The sequence below is a fragment of the Magnolia sinica genome, chromosome 9 (genome assembly GCF_029962835.1).
Source record: "Magnolia sinica isolate HGM2019 chromosome 9, MsV1, whole genome shotgun sequence".
NCBI classification, from domain to species: domain Eukaryota; kingdom Viridiplantae; phylum Streptophyta; class Magnoliopsida; order Magnoliales; family Magnoliaceae; genus Magnolia; species Magnolia sinica.
The window spans coordinates 8,843,640-8,860,377 of record NC_080581.1 but is presented as its reverse complement, the minus strand read 5'-3'; the positions used below and the strand labels follow the sequence as shown (position 1 = coordinate 8,860,377).

The 16,738-nt window shown below is 38.3% G+C and overlaps 1 protein-coding gene and 1 long non-coding RNA gene across 2 annotated transcripts; both read left to right on the top strand.

The window, feature by feature from the left end:
- Nucleotides 1-3,110: 3,110 nt before the first annotated feature.
- Nucleotides 3,111-15,580, top strand: LOC131256825 (ATP synthase subunit epsilon, mitochondrial). Its single transcript, XM_058257876.1, has 2 exons — nucleotides 3,111-3,357; nucleotides 15,326-15,580. The coding sequence occupies exons 1-2, from the start codon at nucleotides 3,162-3,164 to the stop codon at nucleotides 15,352-15,354; spliced, it is 225 nt and encodes a 74-aa protein (XP_058113859.1). The 5' UTR covers nucleotides 3,111-3,161; the 3' UTR covers nucleotides 15,355-15,580.
- LOC131256826 (uncharacterized) lies at nucleotides 4,338-11,923 on the top strand. The gene is made up of 2 exons (XR_009176974.1): nucleotides 4,338-8,292; nucleotides 8,355-11,923. It is a non-coding gene; the product is annotated as an uncharacterized LOC131256826 (long non-coding RNA).
- Nucleotides 15,581-16,738: the final 1,158 nt, after the last annotated feature.

Here is a 16,738-nt window from a genome sequence, read left to right as displayed (position 1 = left end):
GTTCTCACCTAATGGACGGAGTGGATTTTTCCTGTACAACGCAGTGGGCCCCACGGAGCTTGGGTGTTTTGCGTGCTGCGAAAAACAGGTTTTGTGGATGATTCCGGCCTCTCTCTCTCTACGCTACAGAATGCTCGGACCGATGTTTGTACATCGACGATTCAGGCTTTCACTAGGGCCCATCTTTCGACGATCTAAACCATTGGTACAGAGGGCCCACTTTGAAGGATGGATCACTAAAAATATCAGAGATGGAAACAAATTAGTGGACCAACAAATGTACGCTCAGCAATGGTTTACATTCAACCCATAAAAGGGCAAATTTAAAATTCCAGTATCATCCAACTGGGAAATTTTCAGTGAGTGAGCCATCAAGGATGAGGTGTATCACATCGACGCTTTGGATTTCGAAGCCCCATGGGTCCCACCTGCAGTCTTGGCTCGTGATGGTTACAATCGCCAAGGCACCAATCCAACAATTAAGGAACGGTGGTGCCATGTTGTTGTGGACATCAAGTGCCTACTGTGACATCCAAACCGTCCAAAATGCGAGAATCACCGTGATGGTCAGAATATCCGAAAATCGGAGCAATCAAACCGTTAGATGGCCCATTCCGTATGAAAAATAAAATAATACAAAAAAGTCCGGATTCAAGTAATGGGGCCCAGTAGATTGGCCTAAAGTTTGGGCGTCTGATGGTCGTCTTGAGGCACATTTTTTGGACGGTTGAAGACCATACCCATACCACTTAGGGCCCAGCACATGAAAACAGTGTTTTTGGGTGGTCGTAAGCTGTTTTCTATGGTGTGGCCCACCTAAGGTTTGGATTGCCCTGATTTTCAAGCTGGGTAAAACATCATGGAGGATAGTTCCTTTGGGACGGTATGGATGCCATATATATTACCCACGACAGTTGTTGGAGAAGGAGAGACTTTGATACTCAGCAAGCTGTGATCGATCATAAGCAGGCACTTAAAACTTAGATAAAAGAGAAATTTACAACTGTAGAAGCTACCTTTTATCCAGCGATTTTTACGGAGAATACAAACCTTACCTTGTCAACTTAGACTTTGCAAGTACGGTCGGGTAGTTAGGACAATACCTTTGCACTTTAAAGTAGACCTATCACTACGGATTATAACCGTAGCCATATATTACATAATTCATACCTCAAAATAAACCCGGATCGGGACGGGCACGGGCTCACGAACTAGTGCCCCCCCCCCCCGGCCCGCGCGGCAGTTGCGAGCCTCTTCGGTGGGGCCACACCGATCTGGGAGGCCCTATGGCTACGGATTATAACCGTAGCAATAGGTACCGCACACCATTTTCTTTAAGATCTGTTTAGAAGCATGGATTCGAAACTCCCTAAATTTACAATCCTCATGATGTGTTAGGCACCTTAGAATATGAATCAACTTTAATCCAAAAGTACCTATGCATGATATATTTACAAGGACTTCAATTTAATTACTAAATCAACTTTAATATCTCTAATTACTAAGATATGAGGTGGCATCTACAATGGTAAATATCTCTAGATAAAATCAGCAGATTGTGAAATTCAGTTTAGATGTGTCATGGATTAAAAAATAAATTTATTTGATCATCTAACTAATGGACAGGTGGACATTTATTGGACATCTAACTATAAGAAAAATACTATAATCCTATTTTAACAAAAAGTATCTACACATTAGAGGTAAGGATCTGTTTGGATGCCCCTCATAACATTTTTTAAATATAACAAAGTTATAGGTGAGATTGTTATAGTTGGTGTTGGGAGAGAAAAGTCACAGGTAACTTTCTCTCAACTTGTGACTTTCTTACAGGATAAAAATGTGAAAATGATACAGGCACTTTCGTTTTTTAAGTTATCTATATTGAAATCAAAATTAACGGGAAGAATTGTAGCTTATATTTATATAAACACCTTATCCCCCTCTAATGTCTCCGTCTCCTTCTCTCTCAATCTCCTTCTCCCTCTCCCAGAATCCTTCTCCCTCTCTTGTCGACCTCCAGCAAGATTGGAAAACCTTGTCCTTTTTTTTTCATCGGGTTTCACAAACGCGACTTGGCTAGGATATGTGGGTAATGGTTGGTGGTCTGTGGGGCCCACCATCTTGTATTTGTTTTATCCATACATCGGGGTTTAACAAATTTGGATATACATTGTTTTTGGGTTAATGACTTAAAATGATATGAAATAATGGATAGATAGTGTGGATGAAACAAATACATTATAACATAACATGTCAACAACCAAACCATAGTAGTCAGCTAAAAGTGGCTGCTATTGATGGTGTTGTGTGGGCCTACTATGATTTATGTGTTATCTTAAGTTTTTTTTCTCACATTATAAGCATTTTGAAAACGCAGGTCTATTTTTATAGCCCACTTGTTGATTAGTTTAACATAAAAATCGATTAAACTATTCATTTATCTAAGTTTAATAAAATGTAATAATTTTATTTATTTATTTATTATTATTATTTGTTTCTATCAATATAATTTCCCAACCATTCCTCATTTCGAGTTCTACTCAGCGTAAATATACAACTTATCACCTGTGATAAAGTTATAAGTTATCAAAACATAAAAATATAATTACCTGTAATAAAGTTATAAGTTATCAAAACATAAAAATATAATTACTTGTAAGTTACAATTTACATCGAAACATAATTACTTGTAATTTTCTTTCATCGGTGAGTAAGTTATATACAATTCTTTTACAATTTAAATAAAATTTATAGCCATTTAAACAGGCCCTAAGGATAATTTCATAACTTAACACAGGTTCACGCCTTCTCAGGTCCCCAAATCCCGAATGACTCTTTAAGATTTTAGTTAATGCAATGGGTGACATTATAAAGGGTGAAGATGGCATATAAACATCAAGGTGTACCCGGGAAGCTTTCGCCGGTAGACATTTCTTTCTCCAATCTTTCCTCTGGTTTAGCCCGCCTCATTTTTCGTCTCATGTCTTAAAATAAACTTACAAAACGGATGAACAGGATGGATTGATCACAAACATCATGGTGGGCCCCAACTAACTTCCCAGCGCAGGAACTTTAAATCCGCTATATATATATATATATATATATATATATATATATATAGAATTGGGGAGACGAAGGAGAGAGAACGAAGAAGATCGATGGCATCAGCAGCAGCATCGAACGCGGCCGTTCCCTTCTGGAGAGCAGCAGGCATGACATACATAACCTACTCCAACATCTGCGCCTCTCTCGTCCGCAGCTGCCTCAAAGAGCCCTACAAATCCGAATCCATTTCCCGTGAGAAAGTCCATTTCGCTGTCTCCAAATGGACTGACGGCAAGCCCGAGAAACCGAGTAAGCTCCGATTCCAACTCTGTTCTTTTGATTTCTTCATTATCTAGGGTTTCCGTCTCGTATCTCTCCAAATGCTTTGTAGATCTAAAAAATGGAATCTAGGGTTTGGTTTGCACCCGGGAATCATCCTTATCTTCCTCTTTCTGTCTCGGATTCTGATTCCAGTATTCGGTTTCTAGATTGTTTCATGTCCTGATTTGGAGGGAAATGACATGATAGGATGGATACAAATTACAGGGATTCCTGTAAACACTGAGGTGGTCCAATGAAAAAGTGCCATGTGTGATTGTCAGATGCAGGGGTAATGCAACTAGATCAAGGAAGAAACTAGTTGCAATAAGGGCTTGTTTGGATGACTGTAAAATTTGTAAGTGGCAAATGATTTGCAGGTGTAAGTCATTTACAGCTTTTCCTGTTTGGCTTTTAGCTGTAAATAGGTGTCTGTGTTTGGATAGCCTGTAAATTGTTTAGAAGAGTTTCATTTGCAGCTGAAAGTTGAAAATTATGGCCGTTAGGTTGTAAATGATTTGTTTTGCATTCGCAGGTAAGGGGTCGTTTGGATGCTTGTAAATTGGGCTAACTGTAAATGAATTACAGTTAAGTGATTTATAAGCAGTGTTTGGATGCTGAAAAATTTCAGCTTTTAGCTGCAAATGAAATCCTTCTGAAAAGCTGTGATTTCATGTCCTTGCAAATCATTTACAGCCTAATGTTTATAATTTTGAACTTTTACTTGCAAATGAAATCCCTCAAACAATTTACAGACTATCCAAACACGAACAACTATTTACCTGTAAACAGATCACAGCTTAAAGCCAAACAAGATAGGTTGTAAATGATTTACACTTGCAAATCATTTACCACTTACGAAATTTATAGGCATCAAAACAAGCTCTAAATGGAATCAAAGCATTTCAGAGGGATTTATTTGCAACTAAAAGCTATAAATGATTTACAACCTGTAAAGCATTTCGGAGAATATCATTCAAATGTTTTATTCCATGGGCCTAAGCCTTATTTATAATGAATGCTGACAATCTTCAATAAAATCTTATGGAATCTAAAAATAGAATTCCTATGTAGCCAATATTTGAAAAGTAGGAAAGTACCTAAATAAGAAAGTACTTAAATAAAAATCTCTAAAAATAAGGAAGTGCTTTAATTAAGAAAGCACTTAAATAACAAAAATCTAAGATTATTTATTGCCTAATATAAAGGTACAGAAGAAAAGAAAAATCGAGATAGGCTAAAAAGGGAAATAAGAAAATTCTAAGACTACGTATTTCCTAATATAGAGATGCGAAAGGAAAGGAAATTATAGATAAGCTTAAAAAAAGAAAAGAAAATAAAGTGGGCCTTTTCTTATGCACACGTGTGGAGCAAGCACGCATGAGATGTTGGTCGTTTCTTCAAATCTTGATCAATTGGCTTGAGAGCATATGAGAGCATACATAGAGGATACGGTTTTAGGAGACGCTATCTTGATTTCCCAGTGGCATAGAATCTAGCTCTAATAGACACATGCATAAAAGAGAGTTGGACATAATAACTTTCAAAAGTGGATCATATACAAATCAAATAGATTTATTTCTACTTATGAAAATAAAACAATCAATATGTAAAGATTGTAACCAAGAGAGAGTATGATGCGCAACATAGGTTAAGGATTATGGATGTTTGCATTAAGAGATGAAGAGGGGAATGAAATTAACAGGTGTCCAAAAACTAGGTGGTTGAATTCAGAAGGAGAGAATAATGTTATCACGAAATAAATTTATGGAAGAAAGAAAGTGGAATGTTGAGGAAGAAGTAAATGTTATGTGGAATGAGTTGGCCGAGTGCATTAAGGAAGTCAAAAAAGATGTTTTAGGAGTATTTGAAGGGAAAAGCCAATCATATAAGGGTCTGTTTAGATTCATGGGAAGCAAAGGAACATGAAAGTCAATTCCATTGATTGTTAAGCTGGTCTTTGTGGGAAACACTATTTTACACTTCCCATCTTTGTTGGAAAATAATCAAATTTATTTTCTCATCTCCACCCCTAAGAAAAGCATTTCCTTACAATAGAAGGAAAATGAGTTTCTCAAGAGTTAAGCCTAAATGTGTCACCATCCATCTTCAATCGCCTCACATGTACCTCATGTGTTAATATGCCAAATGAGCCATTATCCATCTTCGGTTATATGCCACATGTGCCACTATGCTACACGTGCCAGTGTGCTGCATGTGTAACCATCCATCTTCTCTTGCGCCCCACATGCGTAAAGCGTCCCACGTGTGCCAATGTGCCACCTGTGATACCATCCATCTTCTCTTATGGCCTACATGTGCTAACATGCCGCATGAATCATCATTCATATTCTCTTGTGTGCCACATGTGCAAAGGACTCCACATGCACCAATGTGCCACATATGCCATCACCCATCTTCAATTGCTCCAAATATGCCACATGTGCCAATGGCGCCAATGTGCGCAAGTGATGCCATTTGGCTTCAATTGGCCACCTGTCAAATGTTCCAATGTGTGTCTTGTGCCACACGTGCTACTGTATAGCTTCAAGAACCTTACATCCGTCATGTGTGCCACAATTCAGCTTCAAGTGCCTACATACGCTGCATATGCCACACGTGCCGCTATCTATCTTCAAGCATCCCACATGTGCCACATGTGTTAATCTGACACATGCTAGTGACTACCTAGATTTTTTCCCCAAGATTTTCTTCGTCTTTTTTTTTTTGCCAAACAACAAATTTGAACGCATATCGTAACTTTCTAGGAAAATCTTGTTGAAAAACAAACAAGGAAAACAATGTTTCCTTTCCCGCGGTTTCTTGAAAATATGGTTTCTATGCATTTTGTGAATCTAAATAGACCCTAAGGAAATTTGGTAGGTGGTGGAATGACCATTTCTAAAAAGCTATTCATGAGAAACATTCATGTTCCAAAGCCTGAAAATGGACTAGAAATGATGAAAATTTTGAACAATTTAAAAAGGACAAAAAGATTGCTAAGGGCTTGTTTGGATTGGTGAATAGCACGGCAAAGTAAATAATGTTTATCAGGAAACCTTATTTCTAGGAGACTGTGGGAAAGGAAACATAGTTTTCCTTGTTTTTTTTTTTTTTTCCACAAGATTTTCCTAGAAATTTAAGACTTATTTTCAAATTGTTGTTAGGCAAAACAAAAATTTTTTCTTAAAAAAAGTTTCCTACTAGTTATTGCCATGTGTCAAATTAGCACATTTGGCACATATGGGAGTTGGGACATTAGAAAATGAATAGCTACACATGCAACGGATGTGGAATGCTTGAAGTTGTATAGTGGCACATGTGGGGTGCTTGAAGTTGTATAGTGGCACATGTGGCACAAGAGATACATTGGCACATTTGACACGCGGGCACTTAAAAGCTAGAGGGTAACACTTGCGCACATTAGCACATGTGGCATATATGGAGCAATCGAAGATGGACAAAGGCACATGTGTCACATTGGTACACATCGGTTGTTTTGTACATGTGGAGTGTAGGGGATGTGAATTGCTAGTAACGCTTGGTTAAAGGGCCCCCTATAACCCTTGATGCGGTCCAATGAAAAGCATCATGTGTACATATTAGATGTTAGAAAAGAAAAGATTCCCCTATGTGAAGTGATGATATTTCCCTTTCCACCATGGGGCTTGCATTTAACACATGCATGTGACATTGTAATGGTATTGTCCAAATGGCACATTATCAGGACCGCCACAAGGGGGTTATAGGGACCAAATGGCACATTGCACACGTGATGCTATAATGGCATTCTCCAATTCATGGGGACCATATCGAGTTGGGGGTTACATTAGGGCCTATTTGTTTCTACAAGTTCCACAATAAAGTGGTGTATTTATGTAATGATTACCTACACTATGCAAATGCATTACAATATCGGGCCACGAACCCTTGATTTGCTTGAATCCACTTAAGGACCGTATTACGGTGATTGGATTCTATAACACCACCTGTTCTATGAAATGCGGTCTTTTGATGCTTCTGCGCATGGACAGTTCACCTTCGGGACCTTAGGTTGACGCAGAAAGGCTATTGACGTTGCTGGCTACTAGACGGTTCTTTGCGGGCCCCAAATCAAGCCATCCTTGTCATTGACGGGCTGGGTTTTGGATGCATCAAATCAGTGAAGCCATGCATATAGAAATATACGGCCAAACCGCAATAGATTTCACAAGAGTCATGGCCATCACATAAAAATGGATTTGGAATGATTAGAGGTGGTATGGTTATGCATGCAGGCAAGGTATTGAAGATTAGGCATGAAAAACTAGAATTAGTGATCAGAGGGTATATTCATCTCAAAGCAAGCATGGCAGGTCCACATATTTCACATTACCTTCAAAGCACTCAACGGTTTTTGTGATTTCGGCGATCTCCTCGTTGCACGGTATTTGCAACATTAGGGATTTGAATGCAATTGCCGAACTTGCGAGCTGCTTGCTTAGAAAGCTTCTCTTCTTTCGTATCATCAAATGGTGACGTGATGGAGTAACGTTGTGAGAGTGAAGGGGTTCTTTTATCTTGCATGGGAAGCGTGTCTACAGAATGCCGTGATCCAACGACCACCATAGTTGTGTCGTATCTCTGTGGAGAGATTTCGATGACAGGGAAGAAATCATCCGAATTTGGAAGGATGGTGGTGGAATGCGAAAATAAATAAGGCTTGGTTCCCCTTAAAGAAAATTCGGCAGTAAAGCAAATATCTAGTTGTCGGATTTCATTGGTTGGTGTGCGTTTTACACTACTTTACAGTGGAACTTGCGGAAACAAGCAAGCTTTTAGAAAATGTGGCACATGTGAGGCTATTGAAGGTGGATGGTAGCACATTTAGGTTATAGGGACCAAATGTGTTACAAGGACTAAATGTGGCAAATGCGAGGGTTATAGGTATTAAATGTGACAAATGCGAGGGTTATAGGTATTACATGTGACAAATGCGAGGGTTATAGGGACCAAATGGCACAATGGGCGCACACGACGCTATAATGGTATGGTTCAAATCATACGAATCAAATCACATTGTGGGTTACATTGGTAAATGCGGTACATGTGAGGCTATTAAAGGTGGATGGTGGCATCTTTGGGTTTAACTCTTAAAGAATTCATTTTCCTTTCGTTGTAGGAAAATGCCTTTCTTAGGGATGGAGGTTAGAAAATAAATATATTAATTTTCCAACAAAAAAATTAAGTAGGAAATTTTGTTTCCCACAAATTCCAACAAAGAAAGGCTTCACAAATAATGGAAAGTTAGTTTCGTTAGAAATGGTGTTGCCTTTCATTTCCTTTCCATGATTCTAAATAGGCCTCAAGCATTTCAAAGCCTAAGAAGGGATAAGAAACGATGAAAATTTTGAACAATATAAAACTGTAAAAGCGGTTGCCAAGAACGTAGCAAGTGAGGCGAAACTCAAGGCTTATGATGATCTTTGCAATAGATTGGGAACAAGAGAAGGTAAGAAAGATGTTTTAAAACTTGCATAAGTGAGAAAGAGGAATGCTAGGGACTTAGATTATGTTAGATGCATTAAGAGCAATGACCAAAGGATACTAATAAAGGACAATGAAATCAATGAAAGGTGGAGACTCTATTTTCAGAACTTGTTAAATGATAACCTCTTTGAGAGCATAAGTATAGAAGGAACCTTAAACTCAAATGACATTAGAAACTATAGATACTGTTGTCGAATTAAGGTATATCTGAAGTGAAAGAAACTTTGATAAAGATGACAATAGGAAAGGCCCTCGGATCAGATTGTATACCAATAGAAGTTTGGAAGTATATGGGAGATATTGGGTTATTTTGGTTGACAAAGTTGTTCAACAAGATTGTAAGATGAAAGAAAATGCTAGATGAATGGAAGAAAAGTACCGTGGTACTTATTTATAGGAATAATGGAGACATACAAAGCTGCACTAATTATCATGGGATTATACTTCTGAGCCATACTATGAAACTTTGGAAGAAAGCAATTGAGCAAAGACTAGGGGATGAGACGAATGTATCATAAGATGAGTTTGGTTTCATGCCCATGAGGTTTACTACATAAGCTATTTTCCTACCCAAACAATTGATGGAGAAATATAGGGAGTGAAGGAAGGATCTCTACATTGAGAAAGCATATGATAGGGTCCTGAGAGAGTTAATATGGTGTGTGTTGGGAAAGAAAGGAGTTTTCAGATGATATTTTGACATAATTAAGTTTATGAATGAGGGAGTGGTAACAAATGTGAGGACCATTAGTGGAGAGACAAGTGAGTTGCCAATTACTGTAGGCTTGCACAAGGGGGCGGCATTAAGCCTGTAGCTTCTCACATTGGCTACGTACGAGTTAATGAGGCATTTGCATGAAGAGATCCCATGATTTATGTTGTTTGCATATGACATAATTTTGATTCACAAGATGAGGGAAGATCTAAACAGAAAGCTAGTTTTATGGAGGGGTGCTTTAGAATCATAAGGATTTAAAAGTAGTTGAATTAAAACAAAGTATCTAGAGTGCAATTTTAGTAACAATAGGAGTGAAAATGAGAAATTAGTTAAGATTGCTGACAAAAAGTTTCCCAATATGACCACTTTCGACATCTTGGATCAATAATTCATAAGAGTGGATGGATCAAGAAGGATGTTGCCCATAGAATCAATCTGGGTGGGAAAAAAAAGATGTGCCTATGTAGTTTTATGTGATCGTCGTGTACCACTCGATTGAAAGGGAAATTTTGTAGGCTAGCTACAAGACCTGCCATGCTTTATGAGATAGAATGCTGGTCAGTCAAGGAACAGGATGTTCATGGTCTGAGTGCAGCTGAAATGAGGATTTTGAGATGGATGAGTGGCAGGATGAGGACGGATAGAATTAGGAATGCATTCTAGGGAACTTAGGAGTAGCACGAATAGGTAATGAGATGAGGGGAAGTAGACTTAGATGGTTTGTTTATGTGCATTGAAGACCATAAACCGCATTGGTTAGGAGTGAGTTGGCACGAGTTGAAGGCTCTAAAAGGGCAGGGGGATAGAGGTAGTTAGAAATGACTCAATTGCCTATGGTCTAACTGAAGTTATGGCCCTTGATAGGGTAGAATGGTAGAACAAGATTCATGTAGCTGGCCCCAATTAATTGGGATACATATTCCCGATACAATAATTTTAATGTGACTTGGTCATTTCTACAAATCATGCCAGACCCTGATAAGTTTCTTGATGAAAAAATTGTGTTGCCTATAAAATAAAATAAAATAAAATAAAACAAATATTAGCCAATATCTACCTGCTGATGCACAATTTTCAATTCCACAAATTTATTTATTTATTTTTGTCTTTTTTCGTAGCGGAAGCGGTGAAAGGCTTCTTTCACATGTAGAGTTGTCATTTATGGTATGTGATTGTGATGGCACAAACAAAAGCATATAAATGAAAGGGACAAAATAGAAACACGAATTTGCATGGATCATCCACGGAAGAAAACAATTGGAGAGTTTTCAATTTGCAGTCAATTGAGAGCCACCGCTAATCGAAATCTTTTATGCTCTTTAACTCTAATTTATCTCAAACATGGTTACATATTTTCTACACTAGAAATACCCTAAAAAAGTTTAGGTTGGGGCATCGCTTCTGTCCAAGAGGTTGCTTGCCCCTAGACCCCCTAGGTGGGTCCACACCCTAGGGCCCTTCCGCATACGGCAGGGTGTATAGTGCACATGAATAGGTAAAACATAATAAAAGACACTGCATGCAAATGCAACATATAACAAATTACACATTTTGTCTTAATTGCTTTAAAAAGTACTACAGCCCTCAAAACTCTAAATCTAAAACTAAATTCCTGCAATATTTCCTCTCATCATGTTTGGTGAGAGGCAAGGAAATGATGTAGCAGTTTTTAGCTTGCTTAAGAATAGCCTTTCCATTGTTGGACTCTTATCCCTGGCTTGTCCTATATCTTTCTAGTGTGTTCTGCACCTTCACAGACAAATGCATGTGATTTGAAAACTACCGAGTGCCTCACAACTCCAACAATAGAGTACATAGGGTCACCGGAAAGGTCAGTAGAGATGGCAGCCATAACAGTGTTGTACATGCATAAAAAATACTGTGAACAAAGTAAATATAAATATTAGTAATTTTCATTTTTTTTATTGGGCTATATTTTTTATACGTGAAAAAATGACATTGGTTCAGCTGACATGGGCACAGATGCAACCAATGATTTTGGCCTGACCGATCAGGCTGCTGATATTGATATTTTAAAACTTGCCACTGGCCTCATTGAACGACAAAAATGTCCCTTGGGCATTTTTGCACACATGCTCTGTGCTCAATTTAGTGGTGACATCAGTTGATTAGATAAATCATATGGAACTTCTATAGTGGAATGGCTGAACAGGTTTCACGTAGCTTACCCCAATTAGTTCTCATAAGGCTTAGATGTTGTTGTTGTTGATGATCATGATGATGATATAGAACTTCCATTGGCTTGTAAGTTGTAAGATAACCATTGTATGAAATTGATACAATTTGTAATGGTGTTCAAAATGCATCAAAACAACAAATTGTGCCCATGTTCATCTACAATGCATATTATATTTAGTCCATAGATGAATAATAATGTTAATGATTCAAATACGCTTTGCAGATGGTAAGTTTATTTTATTTGCCATTCACCTTGGCCATGGAACACAAAGACGTTATTCTTGGATCGAGGCCAAGTTGTGGTGATAAGTCATCCATGGACATATTGTCGGCTCTAGTTGTTTGTTGACATGCTGTCGTGATTAGTTGTTTGGTTCTTTGTTTGTCAAACCCTCTAAACGAGGAAGAAGGATAAATTGTGGCATATGTGGGGAGCTTAATATGGATAGTGACACATTAACACTTGCATGTGCACATTTGACATGTGCTACATTTATGGGTGCTTGAAGATTGATGGTGGCTTATGAGCACATGTGGAGTGCTTGAGCTTGGGCTATTATATACGTGGCATAGTGGAACATGTTATGCTTGTATACAGATAAGAGTGTTCCTCATGTGCATCGAAACTATAGTGTTATTGATAAGGAGTTTCACCGCTTTAATATAAACAAGCAATTCATGCTTTAACGATCATATATTTGGGACTGGTTGTCCAAAAGTGCCTAAGTCTCCGTGCATAAGGGGGTCAACAAACCATAGAAGCAAATAGTGTGTAACGTAGTGTTCACCCCTTTGAACTGTGAAGCATAAGCTACATAGATGTTTAATTATGGTCGCACTTGTTTGCACCAAACATTATGAAATTTCATCAACCAAACATGTCCTAAAATAATAAGAAAAATAAGGCAAATGTAAAGTATAAAAATAAAGAAATAGAACAAAATTAGTTCAACACTATTACCTGTGCTATTTTACTAAAATCGTGGAAGACATTTAGTATTTTTATTTTTAAATCGGAAAATGTAAAACATTAATTAATTTTATTGTTTGATGAAAATTAGCTTGTAGTGTAAGCTACATTGCTTGTAACGTAGGCTATATAGCATGTAGCATAAGTTACATGCGACTTAAGCTATTTTCATGAGCTACATAGTGTGATGGCTAAGCTAATTCATGTAGCTAGACACTGCAATGCAGATGTATTTTAGTCCCGACTACTTGTCAATGATGCAACTTTAACTGAGTCCAAAAAGCCCAATCATGGACAAAAGTACATCCATGACTTGTCAACCCTCTTGTGCACAAGAAGGCACTTTTGGACAATTATTCATGGATATGACTGTTTAACTATGGATTAGCCCATCTTTGCTAGAGAGATGGGAACTGCTTGTCAATAAAATTTTATGGTTTTAGTGCGCATGATGATCATTCTCATATGTGCACATGTGTGACATGTTTCAATGTGACACTTGTATAATGACCAAGTTCAAGCATCTCACAAGTGCATGTGTGCCACCATCAATCTTCAGTTACTAAAAAATGTGGCATGTGTCAATGTGCATATATACATTTCAATGGGCCACCAATCAATATTTTAAGTTTTCTAAATGTGTCACAATCCATCCTTTTTCCAATTCCAAAGTATTTGACCAATAAGGGATGGAAAAACTAGTTAGTGACAATATGTCCAAGAGCAGGTTGTGCCGACGTCATTCATGGATTGCTAATTGTGACACAACTTTGCCCAAATCCAAACAAGCTCATAGATTGAACTGTGGAACTAAACCTGGCTTGTAATTGCCATCATCATCTCTAAAAGGGCAAGGGGAAGGCCCAAAAGGATGTGGGGAGAGGTAGTAAGGAAATTGATGAGCTAATGTTTAACCAGGGATATAGGATCCGTTATAGAGTGGAATGGCTTCCAATTAGTTGGGACAAGGCTTAGATGATGGTGACAACGATGATGATGATGTGTTGTCAAAGTTCAAACCATTGATGAACTGTTCTTTTCATCAAGGTTTGGCCATCTGCAAGCTGGATTTCTGAGCTTGTCCATAACTGCAACCTTTTTGTTCTAAGGTAGATCTTGAAAATCTCTCTGACCGCTGAATGCTGATGCTACTTTCATTGTGAGAAGTAAGATTTGCCATGCACTGAGGTCAAGTAGTTTATATTCATTGATTCTTCCAGCTGCATGGCTGTGGAGATCGATGAGGTTGGTGGGTGAGGTTAAGGTGGCTTTAAGGAGTGCTTGCCAAATTGTAGTTGGTGAAGCCTTCCCAAGTTCACTTGGGGCCTGTTTGATTAGTGGGGAAAGAAAAGAAAATGTAATGTAATTATCTGATGATGAATTTGATGAGCAGTTTTGAAATGTTGATTCCCATGAATTCCATTTTTAGGGGTTTTGTTTGAATAGGAAATCTCATATTCCTTTCACAGCAGTCACCTTGTATCTTGTGCTTTAGAATTTGACTATGGGAAGGGTAATGAATCACTATGTGGATTCAATTATTTTGTTTGCTAACCAAATCCAGCGAAATGTCCCATTATGGGAGAAGTGCTTTATTTTCCTTTCTTTTCAAACATGCCTTTAGTAGTTAATACATTCCTTGTTTGGGTTGGTGCTGAGAGCAGATACCATTGAGCAGGCTAGTGTTGCTGCTTTTTCCATCCCAATTCACAAGCCAGATAAGAACATCAGGTTCCCAGTCTTGGATAGAATTTGGCAGTGACACATCCTTTCAGCCTTGGGAACTCCGAACACCACACCTATCCTACTTCAGATATGATTCCTAGTTCGCTTGATGAATTTGCAAATTATTTTTTTTTTGGTGAAAGATACTGAATTTATTGAAGCCACAAAAGGCGAAGAAAAGAAAACAGAACCACAAAAGAAAAGAACAAGAGAAAGGTACAAATACAAATGCAAACAGCCAGCTAAGGCGCCCACTCCCTAATACATTGATTAACCCTACTGATCACCCTAAGATTACAACAGCTCCTATTCCTGAAGTGGCGATCATTCCTCTCAAGCCAGAGTCTCCAGATGACCACAAGGAGCGCAATCTTTCGACTAGCTGATTTCTTTTTACCTGGCCACCCGAGTGCCAAGCCCAAAACAAATCAGCCATGGTGGCATTACCCACTGAGTGCCAAACAGTCAAAGGATACTACAAACCTCCCTCGCAAGATGACAATGAATAAATAACTGGTCCACAGATTCTGCATCCTTGAAATAAAGAAGGCATATATTGGGGAGCACCATGCCTGTTTTGCAAAGATTATCCACAGTAGAACAGATCAGATTGGATCTTGTTCATTCACTTTGTTCTCTTGTGATATTCTCCACCATCTTGCCATGAATCATTTTCCATTTTATTGCTTCGACAATGAGACCTTGCAGAACAAGAAACATTTGGCAAATGCATGCATTGGTTGAGTAAATCTTTCCCTTCATTTTTGTATAAAACATATTCCTGGGCTGATGATTTTCTCCGTTTGTTTGTCCATTAGCCATTCGTTCGGATTCACCCGATGAGTGACTCTAGAGGGAAGGGGGGTCTCTGCGGCTGAAGATGTCTAGTGGATTGTGTGCCTTGATAGAGTTGGCTGGGTTTTTCAGGTTAGTTGTTTAATCTTTCTTTCGATGTAGTCTTGATGATGTTCTGAGATTTTTTCTTAATCAAATCACATTTCGGGGTTGGTAATAAGACAATGGCTGTTATAACACTAATTCAGCTTTTTATTCCTTGCCAAGGAATTTCTCAATTTGGCTTGTGGTTGTAGATGATCTGTGATTTTTCACGCATGATGTGATACATTCATAAATGCAGACATGCACTGGTTGCTTCTTCTTCTTTTCCACTCTCCGTCTATGTGGGTACAAGATGCAAGGGGCATTGGTCATCAACCGGCCCATGATAAGCGATAAAAGGATTTTGTGCACTGCATTGTTTGTCATGTGATTAAATTTGCCTGTGTGGGTAATCTCTTTCTACTTTCATTCTGTTACTCCAAAATAATGATATGATAATAATGGGGAGTTACATGGAACTCAGGCGGTGTATGACACTTGATGCACAGGCACTCAGAAATTGTACACAATGACATAAACAAAGTCACATTAAACCAACTAAAATTTGTAATCCAGTGTTGTTAAGTCACAGTCCCAAAAAACAGATTGTTTGAACCATTGATCTTTTCCTCTGATTGGATTTTTTTTTTTTTCATTTTTAACCGTCCAATAAAAATGCCCACCAACTTAATTTTTGGTTCATGGCAAGTCTAAACTGGGAACTATAACTTGGACAGTTTAATTTGACTAAGTTGCATGCCTCGTATACAATTTCAAAGTAATTTCCTGAGTGCCCGTGTATCATTCATCTCAATCTGCCAGGGTAATCAAAGTTCCTTTAAATTCAGCTATGGTATCAAAGAAAATTGTTTTACCCCTATCCCATGCTTCCGAACAGGCCCTTGAGGGACTGAAGAGCTGTTTTTCTTCTTCTCTCTCTCTAAATGATTGTGTACCGTTTAATATATAGTGTGGGTCTGGAGCTCCATGATCCTCCAATTAGAGGACTTTTGCCCATTCACATTCTTTCGTCATTTGGGTCACACTGAGAGCACATCTGATCCAATAAAATGCTTATAGCGGCCATGCTTGATGAATGGTCTTGATCTCACACATGTGAGACGGGGCTGGATGTTGGACTCATGCAGAAGGGATGTGAGCTTGAGAATCTATTACACACTTGCCAACATGGAAATTGGTGGTCAAGATCTAACTCGCAGAATATGAAACTATACCATCTAGATGCGTGCATGCAATGAAGCCGACTGGTTCATTTTTATCGGGTCATAAATATAGAGTGAATGTAGACCGTTGATTTTAGAGTGCTTATTTTTGTGTGCCCCATCTGATTA